This window comes from Myxocyprinus asiaticus, chromosome 26, assembly GCF_019703515.2.
Source record: "Myxocyprinus asiaticus isolate MX2 ecotype Aquarium Trade chromosome 26, UBuf_Myxa_2, whole genome shotgun sequence".
In the NCBI taxonomy this organism is placed as follows: Eukaryota; Metazoa; Chordata; class Actinopteri; order Cypriniformes; family Catostomidae; genus Myxocyprinus; species Myxocyprinus asiaticus.
Window position 1 is genome coordinate 43175772 of NC_059369.1, and position 21131 is coordinate 43196902.

At 43.2% G+C, this 21131-nt stretch overlaps 1 protein-coding gene across 1 annotated transcript in view; it reads left to right on the top strand.

Moving 5' to 3' along the window:
* The window catches only part of LOC127416725 (anoctamin-1), a 54308-nt gene extending 36550 nt beyond the window's left edge, over positions 1-17758 (top strand). The window contains exons 17-27 of the mRNA XM_051656224.1: positions 603-677; positions 781-982; positions 1133-1244; positions 2962-3019; positions 3108-3208; positions 3446-3597; positions 9261-9413; positions 13909-13961; positions 14070-14251; positions 14361-14466; positions 14995-17758. Coding sequence (XP_051512184.1) covers positions 603-677; positions 781-982; positions 1133-1244; positions 2962-3019; positions 3108-3208; positions 3446-3597; positions 9261-9413; positions 13909-13961; positions 14070-14251; positions 14361-14466; positions 14995-16176 — 2376 coding nt within the window. The 3' untranslated portion in view covers positions 16177-17758. The remainder of the gene's footprint in view (positions 1-602; positions 678-780; positions 983-1132; positions 1245-2961; positions 3020-3107; positions 3209-3445; positions 3598-9260; positions 9414-13908; positions 13962-14069; positions 14252-14360; positions 14467-14994) is intronic.
* The last annotated feature ends 3373 nt before the right edge of the window (positions 17759-21131 follow it).

The following is a 21131-nucleotide window of genomic DNA, read 5'->3' on the forward strand; positions in this document are numbered from 1 at the left end:
TCTCATTTGCCAATATTATAATTTTGGTTCTGATTTCTCCGATATTAGGTTCAAAATATATCGACAGCTTTGTCAATGGATCATGCAAATTTGCTGTTTTTAAATGTTTTGAAGTTAATTTTGAGTAAAAATTAAATGTGTGTACATCTCATTTGCTAAAAACTGCAATGTAAAGTATACAGTATATAAGTATTGTATATCTGTTCATTGAATATTAGCATTGATTTTTGAAAAACCCATATTTTTGATTGCTAATTAGTAACATATAATATTAGGGATTTTTTTTTATGATTCAAACAGTATACTCTTAAGTAAAAATACTTAAAAACTATCAATCGTTTTTATTGTACATTATAGTGTTTTATTTTTTCTCGAAGCATGTGAAAATTCTAGATTGGAGACTTTTTGTGAATGCTGTTTTTTAAAAAATTGACAAAACAGTATAGATCATATCAGTTCATAATACCAGTTATCAGTCATAACATATAAATAAATGTCAGTTATCAGTGTTGGCCAAAATGTCTATATCAGTTCATCTGTTGTAGCTTGTGTATTTACAGCTGTTATAGTGATCATTAGGTAACATTATATTGTTCTTGCAGCTTGTCTCAGAGTCTCTATCATGGACAGATCGGCTGCCAGGATACTGCATCAACATATCCTCTATCCTCCTTATGGTGAGTACCTTTCTGTAAGCATGCATCACATCACTCAAAAGGTTTTGTGTTTCTTTATGTTGTGTCAAAACGCCTGTTTGTCCATTTTATTTCGTTCTCTCAGGTTGGGGTCACATTCTCTGCCGTGTCTGGAGTGATTCTCTACCGAATCATTGTTTTTGCTGTTATGTCAATGAACCCCGACCATGAGGCCAAGGCCAACGTGCGTGTTACCGTGACAACCACTGCTGTCATCATCAACCTGCTGGTGGTTCTTGTACTGGATGAGATCTATGGAGCTATAGCGGCCTGGATTACAGAGCTCGGTGTGAATATATATGTGTGTGTGTAGCAAAGAGAACACGTGTGGCTTATGAAATGATGTTCTCTCGATTTGTGGGTGACTGTATAGGTGATCACATTATGCAATAATGGTGATGATAATTATGCTTATGATGTTAATGTAATGCTTGCAGAGATTCCAAAGACTGAATCGACATTTGAGGAGCATGTGATTCTGAAAGCTTTTCTGCTGAAGAGCATGAATTCATTTGCACCTGTGTTCTATGTGGCCTTCTTTAAGGGCAGGTAATACAGCATCTCTTTCACATATTCATTCAAACTAATGTAAATTATGTTGTGAGATGTGTAGTATTCACTTGGATCATTAAAATGTACTTTGTGGTTGTGTATTATTTCCAGTGTGTTGAGACATTGTACAGTTATTGTTGTGTGCATATATTTTGTGTTTTTACAGAATATTATGTAATGTTGTGTGACTACATGGTAGTGTTATGGGGTGATTCTCACAAAAACCTTCCCTATTCCTATTTTACTCCAAAATCAAATGAAACAAATGAGACATTCTGTTTTACATATAGAAAATGAAGCCTATTTTAGGGCCATTATGATTTTTTATGCTGTGAGATTCATTTCGTGACAGTTACAGTACGCACATTTTACATCTCAATGCTCATTACCGCAACAAGAAAAAAGATGGTCATTATGATATTCTCATTACCTTAATGTTAAAAAAATATATATATTATTTAAATTGTACAGTATTTACATAATGGTATTACTCACTTGATGCTACCTTTAATTTTAGTTGCTTTTTAACTTTTTAAAATAATTTTCATGATTTCTACAAATTATAACATTTAAAATAAAAGCATTATTTTTAGAAAAACAACATGGAAATATATTATGTGGGCCATAATGTGTTGGAAAAAAGCAATGAATTAATTTTCAGAGGTACATTATAACATTTATATGCTTGCCCTTTTTAGGGTTAAATATGACCAGAACATTGTCTAAACAGGTTTTGAGAGAATTATCCTGTACTGTATATTTTAGTGTTGTGTATGCTATATTCTATATGCAACAGTCTATATGTTGTGTCCATATACTGCATATATCACTTCATAGTTATAATTTTCACTTTTTTGAGTATAGATAATTTACAATCTAAAATCGCAATACAAACCTATGAAAGTTTTTTGAATGGAATTAAAAACAAATCTAAACAAATTACTGTATTTAAGGTATTGTAATGCAATTTCTCTCTCTATATATATAATTACTGTAATACATTTTTATAATATCTAATATATTTATTAGAGCTGTCAAAGTTAACACGTTAATGCATGCAATTAATTAAAGTTTAACTTGTTAATTTTTCTTAATTGCGATTAACACATTTACAGTTAATAATACATAAACCTGCATATACGCTGATCCAAGTAGGGTAGAATGTATTGTTTAATTGTCACATTGTGGGTTAGACTTTGTGAAATGTTTAATGTTACTTAAATTGGTGCTATTTTAGTGCATTTCTACAGAATATTTATACAGTAGTGAAGAAGGCTCCCATTACATCGTTACATATTGTTTTGTTTTCTATCCTAAGAAGGAAATAAGTGCATTAAGTGAAAAGAAGTATATAGAGTAAAATTTTAGCCCTTCAAAATCTGTGATTAATCACAATTAACTATGAAACATTTGCGATTAATCACAATTAAACATTTAATCGACTGACAGCACTAATATACTATGTATATATATATATACACAGAATATATGCACACTCTCTTCATATGACTATTTAAGTGGAATTTTAATATTTCTAATTAATTTTTTTTAATTAACCAAAAAATAAATAAGTATTGACATTGTCTTTTTGACAATTCAGAAGCACATTTTTAACTGTGAAATATAATTCTGACTTGTGTGCCTGTACATTATGCAGTGTTGTATATCATCACTATCATAAAATTCCCCTCATAACTCTGGTCTGCTAACTTAGGTTTGCTGGTCGCCCGGGTGACTACGTTTATGTCTTTAAGGATTTCCGTATGGAAGAGGTACTTATTAAGGCAATCTTATGTTTTGTTTTCAGTGTGTCAGCATTAATTAACTAAGCACTTGTATGCACATGTATTTGTGTTACAGTGTTCTCCAGGTGGTTGTCTTATTGAAGTGTGTATTCAGCTGGGCATCATTATGCTGGGGAAGCAGCTGATTCAGAATAATGTGTTTGAAATTGCCATCCCGTAAGTGTTAAATACACACACACACACACACACACACACAAAGTCTTCCCTTTAGTCCCTTTGCTAATTTTCTTTTATTCAAAATGCACTTCCATTTGAAGCCCCTAATTCTCTTCTTAAATTAAATTTGAATTTGCAACACCATTTAAGTTTACCTAGGCAGAGCACAGGGAGTGATGGAGGAAATGCAATTTTTCTGGATGTTTGATGCCCAGCTGACATCGTTATGTCTTACAGGAAGCTGAAGAAGATGTATCGCGCATATAAGGAGGAGAAAGAAGGAGCGGAAGATGAGGACGACAAAGATTCCAAACGAGAACCACAGCGTTGGGATTTGGACTACGATCTGGAGCCATACGAGGGTCTAAGCCCAGAATACATGGAGATGGGTGAGTAAATGAACTCCCCTACAATTTTTTATTTATATGCATCAACATATAAAAGCCATGACTATTTGCAATGTGGATGTCCTTTTTTTGTGCAGACGACCTGGGTTAGAATCCTCCTTTTGCCCCACTTTTTCTAATCCTGTTTCCTGTCTCCACTCTTCATATTTCCTTTAATACTATTTATAATAATGAATAAAAATGTATATAAAGGTTAATTTCCTCGCAGTGATTTGGTCACAGTGAAGGATGGATTGTTGAGAGAAAGATTTGATCTGAATACAATATACCATGTTTCCCTATCTGTCACTCACTTGATGTTGTGTCGATGTAGTGTCACTAGGGGTCACTCTTGGGAGCCCGAGACACCTCTGGTCTTTGATAAAATGCCAATGAAAATTGGCGAGTGGTATTTGCATGCCACTCCCCCGAACATACGAGTATAAAAGGAGCTGGTATGCAACCACTCGTTCAGATTTTCTCTTCGGAGCTGAACGGTCATGCACAACTTTCCCACAACTGTTCATTCACCTCTGCTGGATCTGACGGCGCATTTCAGCGGCTTCTCCCTCCTCTGCACTGGCGCACTGCAGAGAATGCCCCTGGGCGCTTCGGCAGAAATAAAAGAGTATATTTCTCTAAAAGAGTATATTTCTCTAAAAGAGCGGTACACACGGAACGTCTTTTTAAAGACACGTCTTTTTAAAGATGCCTTACCTTTGTGTGTTATTCCTGGTTGCGCTCGTTATCTCTCGCCTTCTGACGGTCACAATGACTGTCTTTTGTGTCTAGGCACTGCTCATGCGGAGACAGGGTTCGTGGATGGGCTTCCCTGCCCTCACTACCCTCGATGGTGGGGTGGCCAAGGGCTATTCGGCAATCCCCCCCGGTGGATAAAGGCGCTCGCAGTGCACCTATGCCCGCAGAGCGCCGCCACCTGGTGCGGGCGCCCAAAGCTCCCATCCAAGGCCTGTAGGTTTACGTTGTCTCTGATGGCCAAGGCCTATGGTGCCGCTGGACAAGCTGCCTCCGCCCTGCACGCCATGGCTCTCCTGCAAGTCCGCCAAGGCACTAAAGGAACTGCACGAGGGTAGTTCCGCCCCGGGATTGATGCAGCAGCTGTGCTCGTTGACCGACCTCACTCTCTGGACGACAAAGGTCACGGCGCAGTCTCTCAGGTGGGCGATGTCCACCTTGGTGGTCCAGGAGCGCCACCTTTGGCTCAACCTGGTCGAGATGGGAGAGGCCGACAAGGCACGGTTCCTTGATGGTTCACATATCCGGTGTGCATGGCCATCATCATGACCACCGTCCACCACACTATTTGGCAGGTTTGGCGCTCCACCGGCGGTCTCCCCACCCCTGAGTGCCCAGCTGTGGCACAAATCCACCCCCGATGTGACAGTCTCCATGGGACATGAGGACAGGCCTCTTCCTCCCCCGTCCCTGGCTGTTCCGGGGGTGGTCACAAGGAGCCAGGTAAGTACTTCGATGTCCCTGAACTCAGCATGGCCACGACACGGAGTGGCACCTCAGGCTCCGCCCCACCGTGAGGCCCCACCCACCGGTACCTCTGATGAGATTGTCCTTCTGGCCGAGATGAAGAAGGGGTTTTACAGCCCCTACTTCATTGTACCGAAAAAAGGTGGTGGGTTGCGGCCAATCTTGGACCTGCGAGTACTGAACCGGGTTTTACACAGATTCCCATCCTAGATGCTGACGCAAAGACGCACTCTAGCGAGTGTCCGGGATCAAGATTGGTTCGCGGCGGTAGACCTGAAGGACGCGTACTTCCACGTCTCGATTCTACCTCGACACACACCCTTCCTGCGGTTTGCATTCGAGGGTCAGGCGTAATCAGTACAAGGTCCTCCCTTTCGGCCTGTCCTTGTCCCCTCACATCTTCACGAAGGTCGCAGAGGCAGCCCTTGCCCCGCTAAGGGAAGTTGGCATTCGCATCCTCAACTATCCCGACGGTTGGCTAATCCCAGCTCACTCTCGGGATGTGTTGTGTGCACACAGGGACCTGGTGCTCTCGCACCTCAGCTGACTAGGGCTTCGGGTCAACTGGGAAAAGAGCAAGCTCCTCCCGGTTCAGAGCATCTCTTTTCTCGGTTTGGAGTTGGACTCAGTCTCATTGACGGCGCACCTCATGAACGAGCGCGCACAGTCGGTGCTGACCTGTTTGAAGCCGTTCAAACAGAAAACAGCGGTTCCACTGAAATTTTTTCAGAGGCTCCTGGGGAATATGGCATCCTCAGCGGTGGCCACTCCGTTCAGGTTGATGCATATGAGACCGCTTCAGCACTGGCTTCAGACTCCAGTCCTGAGATGGGCATGGTGCCACGGGACACATCGCGTGGTTATCACGCCGGTCTGTCACCACCTCTTCAGCCCTTGGACCGACCTCACGTTTCTATGGGCAGGCATTCCCCTAGAGCAGGTCTCCAGGCATGTCTTGGTCACGACAGATGCCTCCAAGATGGGCTGGTGCGCCGTTTGCAATGGGCATGCAGCCGCCGCCTTTTGGACGGGCACACGGCTGCGTTGGCACATCAACTGCCTCAAGTTGATGGCAGTTCTGCTCGCTCTGCGGAGGTTCCGGCCATTGATCCAGGGCAAGTATGTGTTATTTCGGACAGACAACACAGCAACGGTAGCATATGTCAACCGCCAAGGCGTTCTGCGCTCTCGTTGTATGTCACAACTCGCCTGCCGTCTCCTCCTCTGGAGTCAGCAGCACCTCAAGTCGCTGCGAGCCACTCACATCCCGGGTGACCTCAAAACTGCAGCAGATGCGCTGTCACGGCAGGTTACCCTCAGGGGAGAGTGGAGACTCCACCCTCAGGTGGTCCAGCTGATTTGGAGTCGATTCGGACAGACACAGGTAGATCTGTTAGCCTCCCAAGAATCCTCCCACTGCCCGCTCTGGTACGCCCTGACCGAGGCATCTCTCGGTATAGACGTGCTGGCACACGGCTGGCCCCCTGGACTGTGCAAATATGTGTTTCCCCCAGTAAGCCTACTTGTACAGACACTGTGCAAGGTCAGGGAGGATGAGGAACAGGTCATCCTGGTAGCACCCTACTGGCCCACCCACACATGGTTCTCGGACCTCACGCTCCTCACGACAGCCTTCCCGATGGGAAGGCCCCCAGAGATGCGCAGACGGATTGGTGCTTTCCTTCCTGAAGGAGAGGTTGGAAGGGTGGCTGTCCCCTTCCACCCTGAAGGTGTACATAGCCGCTATAGCAGCACACCACGACACAGTGGACGGTAAGTCCTTAGGGAAGCATGACCTGATCATCAGGTTCCTGAGAGGCACCAGGAGGCTGAACCCATCCAGTCCGTGCCTCGTTTCCTCATGGGACCTCTCTGTAGTTCTTCAGGGTCTACAGAGAGCCCCCTTTGAGCCTTTGCAGTCAGCTGAGCTTCAGGCACTCTCCTTGAAGTCTGCCCTCCTGACTGCGCTCACTTCCATCAAGAGGGTAGGAGACCCGCAAGCATTCGGTCCGGGCTACTCTCACGTGATCTTAAGACCCCGACCGGGCTATGTGTCCAAGGTTCCCACGACCCCTTTTAGGGACCAGGTGGTGAACCTGCGAGCGCTGCCCTAGGAGGAGGTAGACCCAGCCCTGTGGTTGCTGTGTCCGGTGCGTGCTGTACGCATCTATTTGGATTGCACGCAGAGCTTTAGGATCTCTGAGCAGCTCTTTGTCTGCTTTGGTGCACAGCGGAAAGGAAGCGCTGACTCCAAGCAGAGTATTGCCCACTGGCTCATTGACGCCATAGCTATGGCATATCACGCCCAGGATGTGCTGCCCCCGGTAGGGCTACAAGCCCATTCTACCAGAGGTGTAGCGGCATCCTGGGCCCTGGCCAGGGGTGCCTCTCTAACAGACATTTGCAGAGCAGCGGGCTGGGCAACACCCAACACCTTTGCGAGGTTCTACAACCTCTGGGAGGAACCGGATTCGTCCCAGGTAGTGGCAAGCAATACAAGCGGATAAGCCCGGGATAGCCGGCAGGGTATATCGCTTGCACATAGCACCTTTTACCTCCTCTGAGCTGAAGACGTGTGCCATTAACTCCCAGTAGTGTTCACAAACTATGTTCCCTGGTTGACTTCCTCCGAGCCCTGTGGCAGTCGAGTTTTCAGAGAGACTCTCTGCCAGTCCAGTACATGTGCTAACTAAAAGCCCTGTTCTGGGGTAGGTGCTCTGCATGTGGCAGTTCCCTGTAGGCAACCCCATGCAATGTATATCTTCCACAAATTTGTTTCCCTGTTGGCAAACTGCGTCTTCCTTAGGCAGAGGCCCCTCTGCCACAGTCTCCATATTTGTAGTAACTCCTCCCCCATTGGGTAGGACCTACCATGAGACTGCTCCACATGATCGGCAAGACCATGTGACGTATTTTCCACTTAAATATCCCCCCACTCTCTGGGCGAGGTGTGGTCCCCGCAGTGTCCTCCCCTTGAGAGGGACACCCCCCGACTAGACCTGGTCGGCCCAGTCAGATAATCCCCTTTTTTTTAGGGAGTGGAAAAAAAAGAAGGGGAAAAGAGGCCACGACTGGGCTAGCCTGTCTCTATCTTTTGGGTAGTCAACTTGTCCCCAAAGGGCCGTTCGACACTCATAAGTATGTTGGGGGGGTTACGTGTCGGCCTGGTGCGCTGGCTACGAGGCACACAGTTGTCTGCCCATCACACACCGCCAGTTCATGTAACACAGTTCAGCCAGTTGCAGCATTTTGTATAGGGACCCCTAGTGTCACTACATCGACACAACGTCAAGTGAGTGACAGATAGAGAACATCATGGTTACTTGCGTAACCTCCGTTCCTTGATGGAGGGAATGAGACATTTTGTCCCTCCTGCCACAACGCTGAACTTCCCGCTGAAATGGCCGGACCTTGTCTCGGCTCCTCAGCATAAAACCTGAATGAGTGGTTACATACCAGCTCCTTTTATACCTGTATGTTTAGGGGAGTGGCATGCAAATACCACTCGCCAATTTTCATTGGCCTTTTATCAAAAACCAGAGGTGTCTCGGGCTCCAAAGAGTGACCCCTAGTGTCACTACATCGACACAACATCTTGTTCCCTCCATCAGGGAACGGAGTTTATGCAAGTAACCATGACGTTTTACATAGTAATATTGTTGTAACCATATTCTTTAGCGGAAGCCATAGTTTTAATGCAATTAACCATAGTGTTACTACAGTAATATTCTGTTAATATAGAAACAATGTTTAATTTTGTAGTCACTAGGATTTTACTATAAAATACCAGGGTGATACTATGGTTACTTAAGTAACCATGGTTAATTTTTGTAAGGGAAAGTTAAGGTTACACAGTTTTAACCTCACATTGTGATCTGCAAGCCACTAACCATAATAGATTAATGAGTATGATTTCACATGACCTCAAAGGTGTTATTTCTTTAATATCACATGTTTTGGTCTCATGAAATGTCCTGGAAAATCTTGAAACAGTATGAACCCTCTTCATGTCAGAAAGCTTGCTTACCCCCTGCTTTATACAGACAATTATTGGTTTTCAGTTCAGTGAGGTTAGGTGTTTAAAAAGGCATGCAATGACTTTGAGGAATTGGGTTTCATCAAGAACATGCCTAATTTAGGTATGTGTATTTATATGTCTGCAGTTATTCAGTATGGATTTGTCACGCTCTTTGTGGCTTCCTTCCCGTTGGCACCAGTCTTTGCTCTGCTTAATAACGTCATTGAAATCCGCCTTGATGCGGCGAAATTTGTCACTGAAATACGCCGACCTGACGCTGTCAGTGCTAAAGAGATTGGTAAGAAATTCTTGACTAAGTGAAGCAAATATATTCAGACATACTGTTACAATTAACATAAATATTATTCATCCTAGTTCCCTATCGATTCAGTTCACTTGACATTGCCGTAAGCACTATGGGGAAGTCCTTCTAGACGACCTTGTTGAAACCCTTATAAAATCATGACAATCCTCTTATTGGCAATGGTGTCTGAGCCCCGTCCATTCAGGTGCGCAGTTGGCCTATATAAGCGGGTGCTCAGTCACCATTTCTTCAGAATTTTCTTCCTTCAAGACTGCAAACTTTGTCTTGGAACCCTTTCTGCTTCGCCGTCAATATATACTTACAGCTGACAGAACTTCTTGGCGAGACGTAGACAGGACGACTCGTCGCCTGTGCTCAGGACCTGCTCCGAGAGACTTTCTGCTCCCCTGTGTGTTCCAGTGAAGAGTTCTTCACATCGCCGTCGAAGACGCTCTCGGTGAAAAGGTTCTTCAATTGAGACGCATATCACTGATCAATGTGGCGCTTCAGCAAAGACTCCTACCTGCTTCCCACAGCACTCCGACAGGATTACTGTATCCTTTTTATATATAAAATATTATCTAAAAGAGCCGCTTGCGTGATGCGCATATTTTAAAGATGCCGTTCCGCAAGTGTTTCTTATGCCAACGTCACATCCCACTGCCTGATGAGCACGAGAGCCCACGCACAAGCAGCTCCAATGGAGACAGACTGCCATCACTGCAAGGGCATGAATCTCCAGATGTTGTGCTCTAGGACTGACCTCGTTCTGAGGGAAGATCCAGCATCTCATGCCCTCCCACCTGCCTCTTCTGTGTTAAGTTCCGAGGGACCACATGAAGAGACACGGCAGGGCAGTGAGGTTAAGCTGGAAGAATTAGGGAGGATCTTGTGCTAGGACAAGCCCTGTGAGCCCCCCGAACTTCTGATCTAATATCCACTAGGGGTGTAACGGTACACAGATGTCACGGTTTGGTTCGTACCTCGGTTTTGGGGTCACGGTTCAATACGAGTTCGGTACAACAGGAAAAAGCAACAAATCCCAAATGCTAGGTTTCTTTTCATTTATTTTGAACAGACGGTAGTGCAAATTACAGTTTGTTCTACCTAGCGGCATTTAGTCCCCCCTGAGGTAGTTGGTACTGTACAGCCTCCTTTAGTGTATTAAGCACTAAGCAGTAAACATAATGCACTCTTGCATAGGCCATATTTTTTTGTAGGGTTGATAAAAAACAAAAGGTATTTGGTCACAATCAGCTACAAAACTGAAAAGCATCTCTTGTGTTATAAAAGTACAAAATAAATAGAATAATGAAAAATAAAACTTGTGCATTAGAAGAAGCCATTCTTGTTTTGGGTTGGTGCATAGATGGTCTCTTCTTCTTCTGCTCTTTTCCCTGTTGTGGCGGTTAGCAAACAGCGTTGCATTACCATGCGCGCCCCCTTCTGGATTGACGTGTGGATCGCCTGTGACTGACTCATATGTATTCTTCGTCTGACTGCATGCACCGAACCATGACGTCAGTACCGAGCTTCAGGCGAGTGGTTCATGGAGAATGCCAAGTCAAGTCAACCTTTATTTATAGAGCACATTTAAAAACAACAGAAGTTGACCCAAAGTGATTTACAGATCAAACAAACAAAATATATAAAAACTGATTGATTTAAAGTTAAATATAAAATATAAAAAATAAATAAAAACATTTAAATACAACATCATTTATTAATCCATTTCAACCTATTCAATGAACTATTCAAAAGCCACAGAATAAAAATATGTTTTTAAAGAAGATTTAAAAATGGCTAATGATGAAGCTGACCTCACATGGAAAGGGAGACTATTCCATAGATTAGGACCTATCACAGAAAAGGCACAGTCACCCTTAGATCTATAGCGGCAATGAGGAACCCTCAATAGAAGTTGATCAGAAGACCTGAGTGCTTTGGTTGGGGAGTAAGCGTGTAGAAGGTCACTGATTTATTAGGGCACGAGACCAGGTAGTGCCTTGTAGACAAAAATCAGAATTTTAAAATCGACCTTGAATTTCACTGGAAGCCAGTGTAAAGATGCTAAAACAGGGGAAATGTGATCCCTCTTCCTTGACCCTGTTAAAAGCCTAGCTGCCTTGTTTTGCACAAGCTGTAGGTGGGATAACGCAGTTTGGGGCAGACCAATGTACAATGAGTTGCAATAGTCTAACCTTGATGAAATAAGTGAGTGGATCACAATTTCCAAGTCTAATGTTGCCACCTCTTCCCCCAGCAAGGGTGAAGAATGTGTTCACGCCACGGACAAGGAGCTTTGTCGCATCCTCGTTAGGGTGGTTGAAGAGCTCGGTCTTGAGTGGTCCCCTCCAGAAGAGCCAGAAAATTCTTGCCTGGATGAATGGTTTATGCAAACCGGCCATCATCAACAGACCGCAGTCTGGAGGAGCACACCATTCTTCCTTGAGTTCCATGTGTAGCTCACAAAGACCTGTTGTGCACATTACTCTTTGCGCATTCAGGTCGGAGGTGCTGCCGTCCTCACTAAAGATGACTACGGTGATGAAAAAGGCTATTCAAAGCTTCCCCCAGTGGAACAGGCAGTTGCAGTTCACCTCTGCCATAATACTGCCATGGGATGGAAATCCCAAAAAGAGAGAAGGGAAAGAAAAAACCCATGCCGCCCACCCGGTCCTCAGCCAGCTGGAACACCTCCGCCAGCGATGCCGGGCGATGGTACTGGACTCGCTCAGCCGTCCCTTGGTTGCCGCCTCCTGGTGGTCGGCAGCAGGCTCCACTGCTTCCTGGCGGTCGGCAGCAGGCTGCACCGCCTCCTGGCAGACGAACCGCTCCAGTACCACCAGATTGTGTATCCTTGGCGTCACGTTCTTGAGCCAGCATTGAGGTCTCCAGGACAGCGTGGTCCTCCTCCAAAGACCCGGGTTTCGGCATCAGTGTAACAAAAAGTTCTCTTGCTTATCGAAAAGAAGGAGGCAGGAACCGGATGAACAATCACAAAGACTTTTAATCAGACACTACACAAACACTGACACACACACACAGCTCCGTGTGCATCTCTCTCTCTCTCCCTAAGTGGCGTCTTCGGCTCCTTTTTATCCTTCTCCCGGCTGATTGGGATCCATCCTGATGGCCTGGCCACGCCCTCCTCCTCATCACAGTTGCTTCTGTGTGCATTACTCAAACAGAGTTTGTTCTCACAAAAGAGAAAAAAGTGCCCAATGTACAAACACGGGACGTTCACACATTCTCAGAAAAAGGGCCATTTCCTCTTCATGTATTATGCACCCCATACATTATGCTCAACCGCTCCCCTGTGGTGAGCGGCGCTCTGTCTCCTGTAGTGAGCGAATCAATAAGCCCACTGTCCCACTGCGGGAACGTGTGGCGAGCCCCTCATGGGCGTGTCAGACTGGGTGTTAAAAACAGTCGGGCACAGTTATACGATTCAGTTGGTACACTGGCCACCTTGCTTCACAAATTTACAGTCTCCTTGCAAAAAATGCAATACAGACTGTCCCAAACTGCGACACACACAGCGGGATTTACAGCCGTTATTTTCTCGTTCCAAAGAAGGATGCGGGCTTCGGCCCATTCTAGATCTGAGACGCTTCAATCGCATGCTCAGAAACAGATCTTATCGCACATCCTCAGGACTGGTTTGCATCAATAGATCTGAAGGACGCGTACTTTCATGTACCAATTGCACCGCATCACAGGCAGTTTTTGAGGTTCGAGGGAACTGCATATCAATACAGTGTCCTTCCTTTCGGTCTGTCTCTGGCTTCCACACGTTTACGAAATGCATCAATGCGCGGTGTGCGATGGACGACGATGTACACCTGGACAGGTGCAAAACGGGCATAGCACATCAACCGCCTTGAGCTGCTGGCTGTCTTTCTGTCGACTGACAGCTCATGCCTGGAGTTTGGTCCAGATCTGTCAAAAGCCACTATTAAACCTAGAAAAGGCTACATGCCTAAGGTTTTATCAGCGCCCTTCAGGGCTCAGGTGGTTTGTTTGCAAGCCTTCTTTCCCCCATCATTTAATTCAGATGAAGAGCAATCTATGCATATGTTATGCCCGGTGAGGGCATTGCATATATATGTTGAGCACATCTGTCAGTTTAGGCTGTCGGATAAACTCTTTATTTGTTATGGAGGATGCACAAAAGGAACATCCATCTCCAAACAAAGGCTGCATAAAAGGAACGTCCATCTCCAAACAAAGGCATAATATGAGTGACTCACTCTTGTCCCTCAGTCATATATATAGGCCAACTGCACACCTGAATGGGCGGGGCTCAGACACCATTGCCAATCAGAGGATTGGCATGATTGTATAAGAGTTTCAACATGGTTGTTTAGAAGGACTTCCCCATAATGCTTACGGCAATGTCTTGATCCCTTCATCTCAGGGAACCGAGGTTACATGTGTAACTGGTGATGTTTTAAAGACTGCCATTTGTTTATCAATCCTTTCCCAGGCATATGGTACAACATCTTGAGTGGAATCAGCAAGTTTGCAGTCATTACAAATGTGAGTATTAACACAAAAATTATAACTTCTGACAAAACAAATTCACATCTAACCGCTGGTGGCAAAGATTTTTAAGTTTTCTTTATTTCTCTCTTGCTTTCCCTCAAGGCATTTGTGATCTCCTTTACATCAGAGTTTATTCCTCGAATGGTGTATCAGTATTTGTACAGTCAGACAGGAACCATGCATGGCTTTACCAACCATACACTGGCTTATTTTGACACAAGCAATTTTAAACCTGGTACTGCGCCGCATGACACCGACTTTGACAGACAACTCCGTATTTGCAGGTACACACAACACACAAATACACCTACAAACAAAAATGCTAACGTGGACAAAACTTACCTGCATTTTCTGATACCACACTCTATCTCCAACAACTCCTTACCCTCATAGGTACAAAGACTATCGAGATCCCCCGTGGTCACCAGAGTCTTACCAGCTCTCTAAGCAATACTGGTCTGTGCTTGCTGCACGTTTGGCATTTGTCATTTTTTTCCAGGTCAGTTTTTGTAACAGTTGTTAGCAATAGTACATACATAACCCTAACTCTAACTTTATTTAGAATATGTAGCTATATAGCTTTATCCTTTCAGAGAGGGAAAAATACAGACTTGTCACTCAATTTGTAAAAACAATGCACTTATAATGGAAGCCTGAGGGAAAATTTACATATCTGTAAAAAAAAAAAACATTTAAAATATGCTGTTTCGAAAGTATAACCATAACACTTAAACATGGAGCAATTCCACCTAAATTATTTGGGATGATTTTAAAAACTTAATTTCTGAAATATCAACATTTCTGCTGAAGAATTCATGTCAATGCCTTAACAAAAATACAGGCTTCATGTGTCTGCTTTAAAATCCTCTGGTATACTTGCCCTAAAAGCTGCCATTGTAAGAGCATTTTCCTTTATTTTTACCAACAAAGGGACAAATTGAAATTATTTTCAGTGGTAGAACTTAAAGTTCACCCAAAAGTGAAAATTCTGTCACAATTTACTCACCCTCATTTTTTTGTGTTGTAGAATTTGGCTATGTTCCTCAGTATGCTGGTGGCATGGTTGATCCCAAATGTTCCTCGTTCTCTGAAGGAGCAGCTGAAGAGAGAGAAAGCACTCCTGTTAGATCTTTTACTCACAGAAGAGACGGGCAAGCAGTGCACCAATTCACACCTATTGACCACAACCAACATTGATGTAGTTGTCAAAAGTTTGGAGGAACTGCCAGAGGAGCCACCTGTCTGCAGTAGGGTAGTGCTGAGCCAATCAGAAGAAGTGCTAAAAGAACTTTGGGTATCCAACGGAGAGGAGGAAGAGCCTGAGGAACAACCAGAAGAGGAACCTATAGCATCCACCAGTGATCTTCTCGATGATAAACCTCGACCTTCTACCTGTGAGACTCTCAATACAACTGCAGAGTCCCTGTCAGATATACCCTGTCATGTTGAATCACCCACCACACCTTCAACACCTGTGGATCTTGGCTCAGATTGTTCAAACCAATCTGTTAATTTGGTCAAAACAGGCTCACTATCCCGTTATCGGCAGTTTGATCTGAATGGACCTCCACATCAAGACTCCAGTTCCAAGGCTAGGAGCCGTTGCCGAACCCTTCCACCAAGGCACAGAGGACCTGAGCCTGAGGAAGGTGCAACCAGACCCAGCCAATCTACCACATTCATACACCTCGACCAAAAGATTCCTCCTCCTCCTATCGAGCTCACACGGAATGTCCCTAGAGCACTGTCTACAACCAAGCCTTCTGGAAACCAGATGTCTGTGTTGTCCAAAATGGATTCTACTGGAATTGAGTTGGCAGAACTGCCTCAGCCACCTTCAAAAACAGAGCTCATGAGCAGCAATTCGACAGCACTTCCTGACCCACCATCCAGACCAGAACTTGCAGGAGGCCTTTCGACAGCCTTGCCACGTCCTCCTTCCAAACCAGAGCTTGTGGGTAACCAGTCAACAGGATTACCACGGCCTCCCTCCAAACCAGAGCTGATGGGAAGTGCAATGAAAGGGCTTCCACCTCGTGATCCAGGCACCAAAGCCAAGGGCCGATGTCAGACTCTTCCTCCGAGGCAAAGAGGCTCCAAGACTGCCAGGGAGACATCACTCAGACCTAGTCACTCGACCACATTCACACACCTCAGTCAACAGATGCCACCTTCACCCAGTGAGCTCAAAAATAACACCCCTGTATGAGTGTATTGAGACAAAGTGGAGCAACACTACACATCTTTAGCACCTTGCATCTGGTGACCACTCTCAGTGCCAGTCAACCCATGCCATTAGCAACTCATTTGTGACTCATCAATTTCTCATTGAAGACTGACAATCATCATTGGTAATTCTGGAGGTAGACCAACTGTTGATGGCTTGGTGGATGTTCTCTTGGTTGCTAACCCAGTCAGCACAACATCTCAAACTTGATTGGAGGACCGAGTGCAGCCAAGGACAGCTTGTGCATACTGGGTACTTTGGAATTCTTCTGGAGCCATATGACATGGCTCAGTGACTCTTAAACATTGTCTTATACTGTGACTTGCCATTTTCTGTTTCACATTCAGATACCTGAACAGACACATCCACACACACACACACACACACACACACACACACACACACACACCAAATCTTATTACCCTGACCTCTTGAACCAGAACAGGTGAGGAGAGAGAGGCTTAGGATTATGGGCCAAAGGGCTTTGCAGTCCATAATGATTTGTTACTCAGCAAGTGGAACCTTCATTTTGTGGTGTTGTTCTCATGAGTTTTGTTCCATGTACTTAAAAAAAGAATAACTAAATGTGAACCTATTAACACAATACTCCACCTTCAAAATGAGCCAAATTTTTTGTGGAATTGTCTATTTGTCTTTGGTGGCAATATACATCTATAGTGTCTCATCCATATGACAAGTTAGCATGTGTAAGTTGGCAGTTAGCAAGATCTTTATATGTATGTTCTTCATAATGTGATGTTGAAGTGGATTCATGGACATGCAAAGCCAATAATTTATTGATAAGTGAACATTTGTTGAATCTCACTCACAAAAATAAATAAATAAATAAATAAATAGCTACACTGTAGTATTTAACATAAATTCTATTTACCACTATGCTAGCACAGCTCAAGCACATGAAAAGCATGCTATATTCACTGTGAAGACGTTTTCAGGGATCATGATTTAGACCCAATCAGAATCATCACTTCTAAATTACCACCATCCCTACTAATGGGGGACAAAAGGTATGAATAGACTGGCAGTGTATACACTGTTTACATTTACTGTTTGTGTCAGTGGATCCACTAAGTTATCGTACGGTGTACAGAATACAGAACTCACTCCTGCTACCAAGTCGTGATGGCTGACATGGTGATAAACATGGCAACATTTTGGTTTAACCCATTTAGTGTTAGCTATTTTTGACCAAACTAATATTAAAGACCTGAGATGTATTAGTGTTTGCTGAATTTTGGTAAACTTCTGTCGTCACTTTCATTTATTGGTGAACTGTTCTTTTAAGCACTCAGAAGAGGATTGACAACCATATTTACCAGCACTGTGTACATGGCCACTGTGTATTCATCTCTATATTAAGTGGCAGATGTGTTCGATATGCATTGTGCTACCAGGAATCAGTTAGCTAATAACAGTTACAAACCAGCATTCACATATAACGTTCACTTCAATGTTATTTCTAGAGGTCTTGAGAAACTCGGACAATATTTTGATAATATAATGAAAAATATGAAAACTGTTTATAATAAAAAGTGGAAAGCGAGGAGTCTTTGTTTTCTGTATTAATATCACCAATTTCACCAGGGCAGGTCAATATTCTGTTGTAAACGTTAGGAAACTTACCTGTTACTCACCTATATCCTTTTTTGATTTCTGCACACTGTATTTCATTCATGTTTGACACCTTTATTGATGCTTTAAATTCTGTTCTGTTGATTACCACTAGATGGAGACAGAACACCCACACCAGAGAGACAGTGAGGGTAGATACTCTGGTGAGACAAATGCCTGTTTAAAGTACTAGGATCAACAGTAACTGCTGAAAGTCAAGCACAGACTAGTGTGCATTGGTGGAGCCAGTTATACATACATCTTTCACAATATTACAGTTGTTAAAGAATACTGCTGTGCTCAGTGGTGGTTCTAGCTTGTATGGCACCTAGGCTAAGGTTTTTGTAGGCTATTAAGATAAGTATCAAGTAAGATATTTCCTCTGATACTTTTACTTTAATGATGGCAAATCAGCTAGTTTTCAAACTTTTTTGTTATCAGAAACTAGGAGTGTCAATGTGAATAATCACTATTAATTTTGTGATTCCAGACATTTCAACAACTATATGTTCTTCAATAAAACAACAGTTGCTGAAAAGTAATGTTGAATTAAAAGAAGAAATATTATGTCAGTTTACATTCTGTATCACTAAAATCATTAGATTTAGTGATTTTTATTTAATACTCTATTATAACTTAGTCATTTAAATCACATTAATGTCTTAAATTAAACTTTCAGAGGCCTCCTAGTGGAACCCAGCCCCCTGGTTAAGAACCTCTGTTCCAAAAGATCTACACTGGTGGCCAAAAGTTTGAAGTAATGTACAGATTTTGCTGTTTCAGAAGGAAATTGGTACTTTAATTCACCAAAGTGGCATTCAAATGATCACAAAGTATAGTCAGGACATTACTGATGTAAAAAACAGCACCATCACTATTTGAAAAAAGTCATTTTTGATCAAATCTAGACAGCAGTCATCACTCCAACACCTTATCCTTGAGTAATCATGATAAATTGATCATTTGGTACTAGAAAATCACTTGCCATTATATCAAACACAGTTGAAAGATATTTGGTTCATTAAATGAAGCTTAACATTGTTTTTGTGTTTGTTTTTGAGTTGCCACAGTATGCAATAGACTGGCATGTCTTAAGGTCAATATTAGGTCAAAAATGGCAAAAAAGAAACAGATTTCTCTAGAAACTCATCAGTCAATCATTGTTTTGAGGAATGAAGACTATACAATGCTTGAAATTGCCAAAAAACTGAAGATTTCATCCAAAGGTGTACACTACAGTCTTCAAAGACAAAGGACAACTGGCTCTAACAAGGACAGAAAGAGATGTGAACGGCATCAACGTCAATAACATGCTTCATCGGCTATGGCTGTAGGTTGCATTGTTATTAATGTCATGAACCAATTAGCATGCTACTTTACGCAAGTCCTTATAATGCAATGACAATATACATTCAGTTTTTTAAATGCAAAACTGTAAAGTGAAATTGAGGTTGCTATTTTGTTTGACAAATGTAAAAATTGAAAAAAGATGTTGGTTGTGGGTCTGTTCTTGAGGATATTCAATTATTCTCTTGGCTTTTCAGAAGTTGCCATATCTCATCATAAGCCTCTCTGTTTAGGTTTACTGACCTCTCTTTCAATCTGTAGGATTTTAAGGAGCAGCTGGTCCACCATTGGGCCACTCTAACCCTGCTGTCTTTCTCCTGGTGTGCCAACTACATCCGCATTGGCACACTAGTCATGTTAGTGCACGACACATCTGACGTCTTACTCGAGGTAAGGAGAAACAAGGGCTGAAAGAGAGAGATTAAATATGGAAGAAGAGTCTAACATACATACATTTTTTGCTTATACCCGAGCACGACTGCTGTGAGCATTTTCCATTTCCCTTTTTGATTTGTAACTTGTGGCCCCTAATAAAAATTGATGTCCTCATATGGGGACAGTGGGACTAAGTTGTGAAAAGTAAAAGAAAAGAATTCGTGAAATTTAAAATCATACCAAGCTATAGAAAGTCAGATTTGTTTATCAAATTGTTTATTATGTCTCCAGGAGTGTTGGTTATTCATGTTTTGAGACGTTAAGTAATGTCCAGCATCGTCCAATCAATGCTAACCATGTAATAAAATAATACATGATAAATTCTGAATCTATGTACTGATTATCATTGTCCCATGTCTGCCAAACATGTTGAGTGGTCTAAACATCATCTGCAGTCTGAAACTGAACTTTTGATCGAATGTTAAATGTCAATGCACTTGGCTGCATAGGAAAGCTATAGGATGCTCCCTTGCTGCTTATTTAGTGAATGACTTAACCACCAGTATGCTGTCTGTCTGCACTGGTCTCAGAACAGTTTGAAATGCACCTTATTTTCATCCTAACTCCTTATAAAGCCTCTGAAAGCAAAATTTTTCAGCTTTTGGATGAACCCATTGATTCTCAATGTGATAATGCATAATGAATATAGGATTTCTAAGGAAAAATAGCCCTATAGTCCACATCCAGGGTTACTGTGTTTAACAGCATGCCGTTTTGCAATAAATCGTTGAAATTTTCAAAATGGCATAAGAAACAATAGACTCTCTGTCTTTTGACTTAAATAGGTTTTAATGTAAAAACTTAATTAGGTTTCTTACCAGATGTAGTTTTGTTGGCGTTTCTCCCAAAGACAAATTGATGCATTGAAGATTCCCAAGAGCACAGTGGCCTCCATAATTCTTAAATGGAAGAAGTTTGGAACAACCAGGACTCTTCCTAGAGCTGGCCGCCTGGCCAAACTGAGCAGTCGGGGGAGAAGGGCCTTGGTAAGAGAGGTGACCAAGAACCTGATGGTCACTCTGGTTGAGCTCCAGAGATCATGTGTGGAGATGGGAGAAACTTTCAGAAAGACAACCATCACTATGACACTCCACCAATCTGGGCTTTATGGTAGAGTGGCCATACGGAAGCCTCTCCACAGTGCCAGACACATGAAACCCCTCTTGAAATTTGCAAAAAAGCACCTAAAGGACTCTCAGACTGTGAGAAACAAGATTCTCTGGTCTGATGAAATGAAGACTGAACTGTTTGGCCTCAATTCCAAGCGTCATGTCTGGAGGAAGCCAGGCACCACTCATCACCTGTGCAATACCATCCCAACGGTGAAGCTTGGTGGTGGTAGCATCATGCTGTGGGGGAATTTTTCAGCGGCAGGGACTGGGGGACTGGTCAGGGTTGAAGGAAAGCTCAACGCAGCAAAATACAGAGATATCCTTAATGAAAACCTGGTCCAGAGCGCTCAAGACCTCAGACTGGGCCAAAGGTTCACCTTTCAATAGGACAATGACTCTAAGCACACAGCC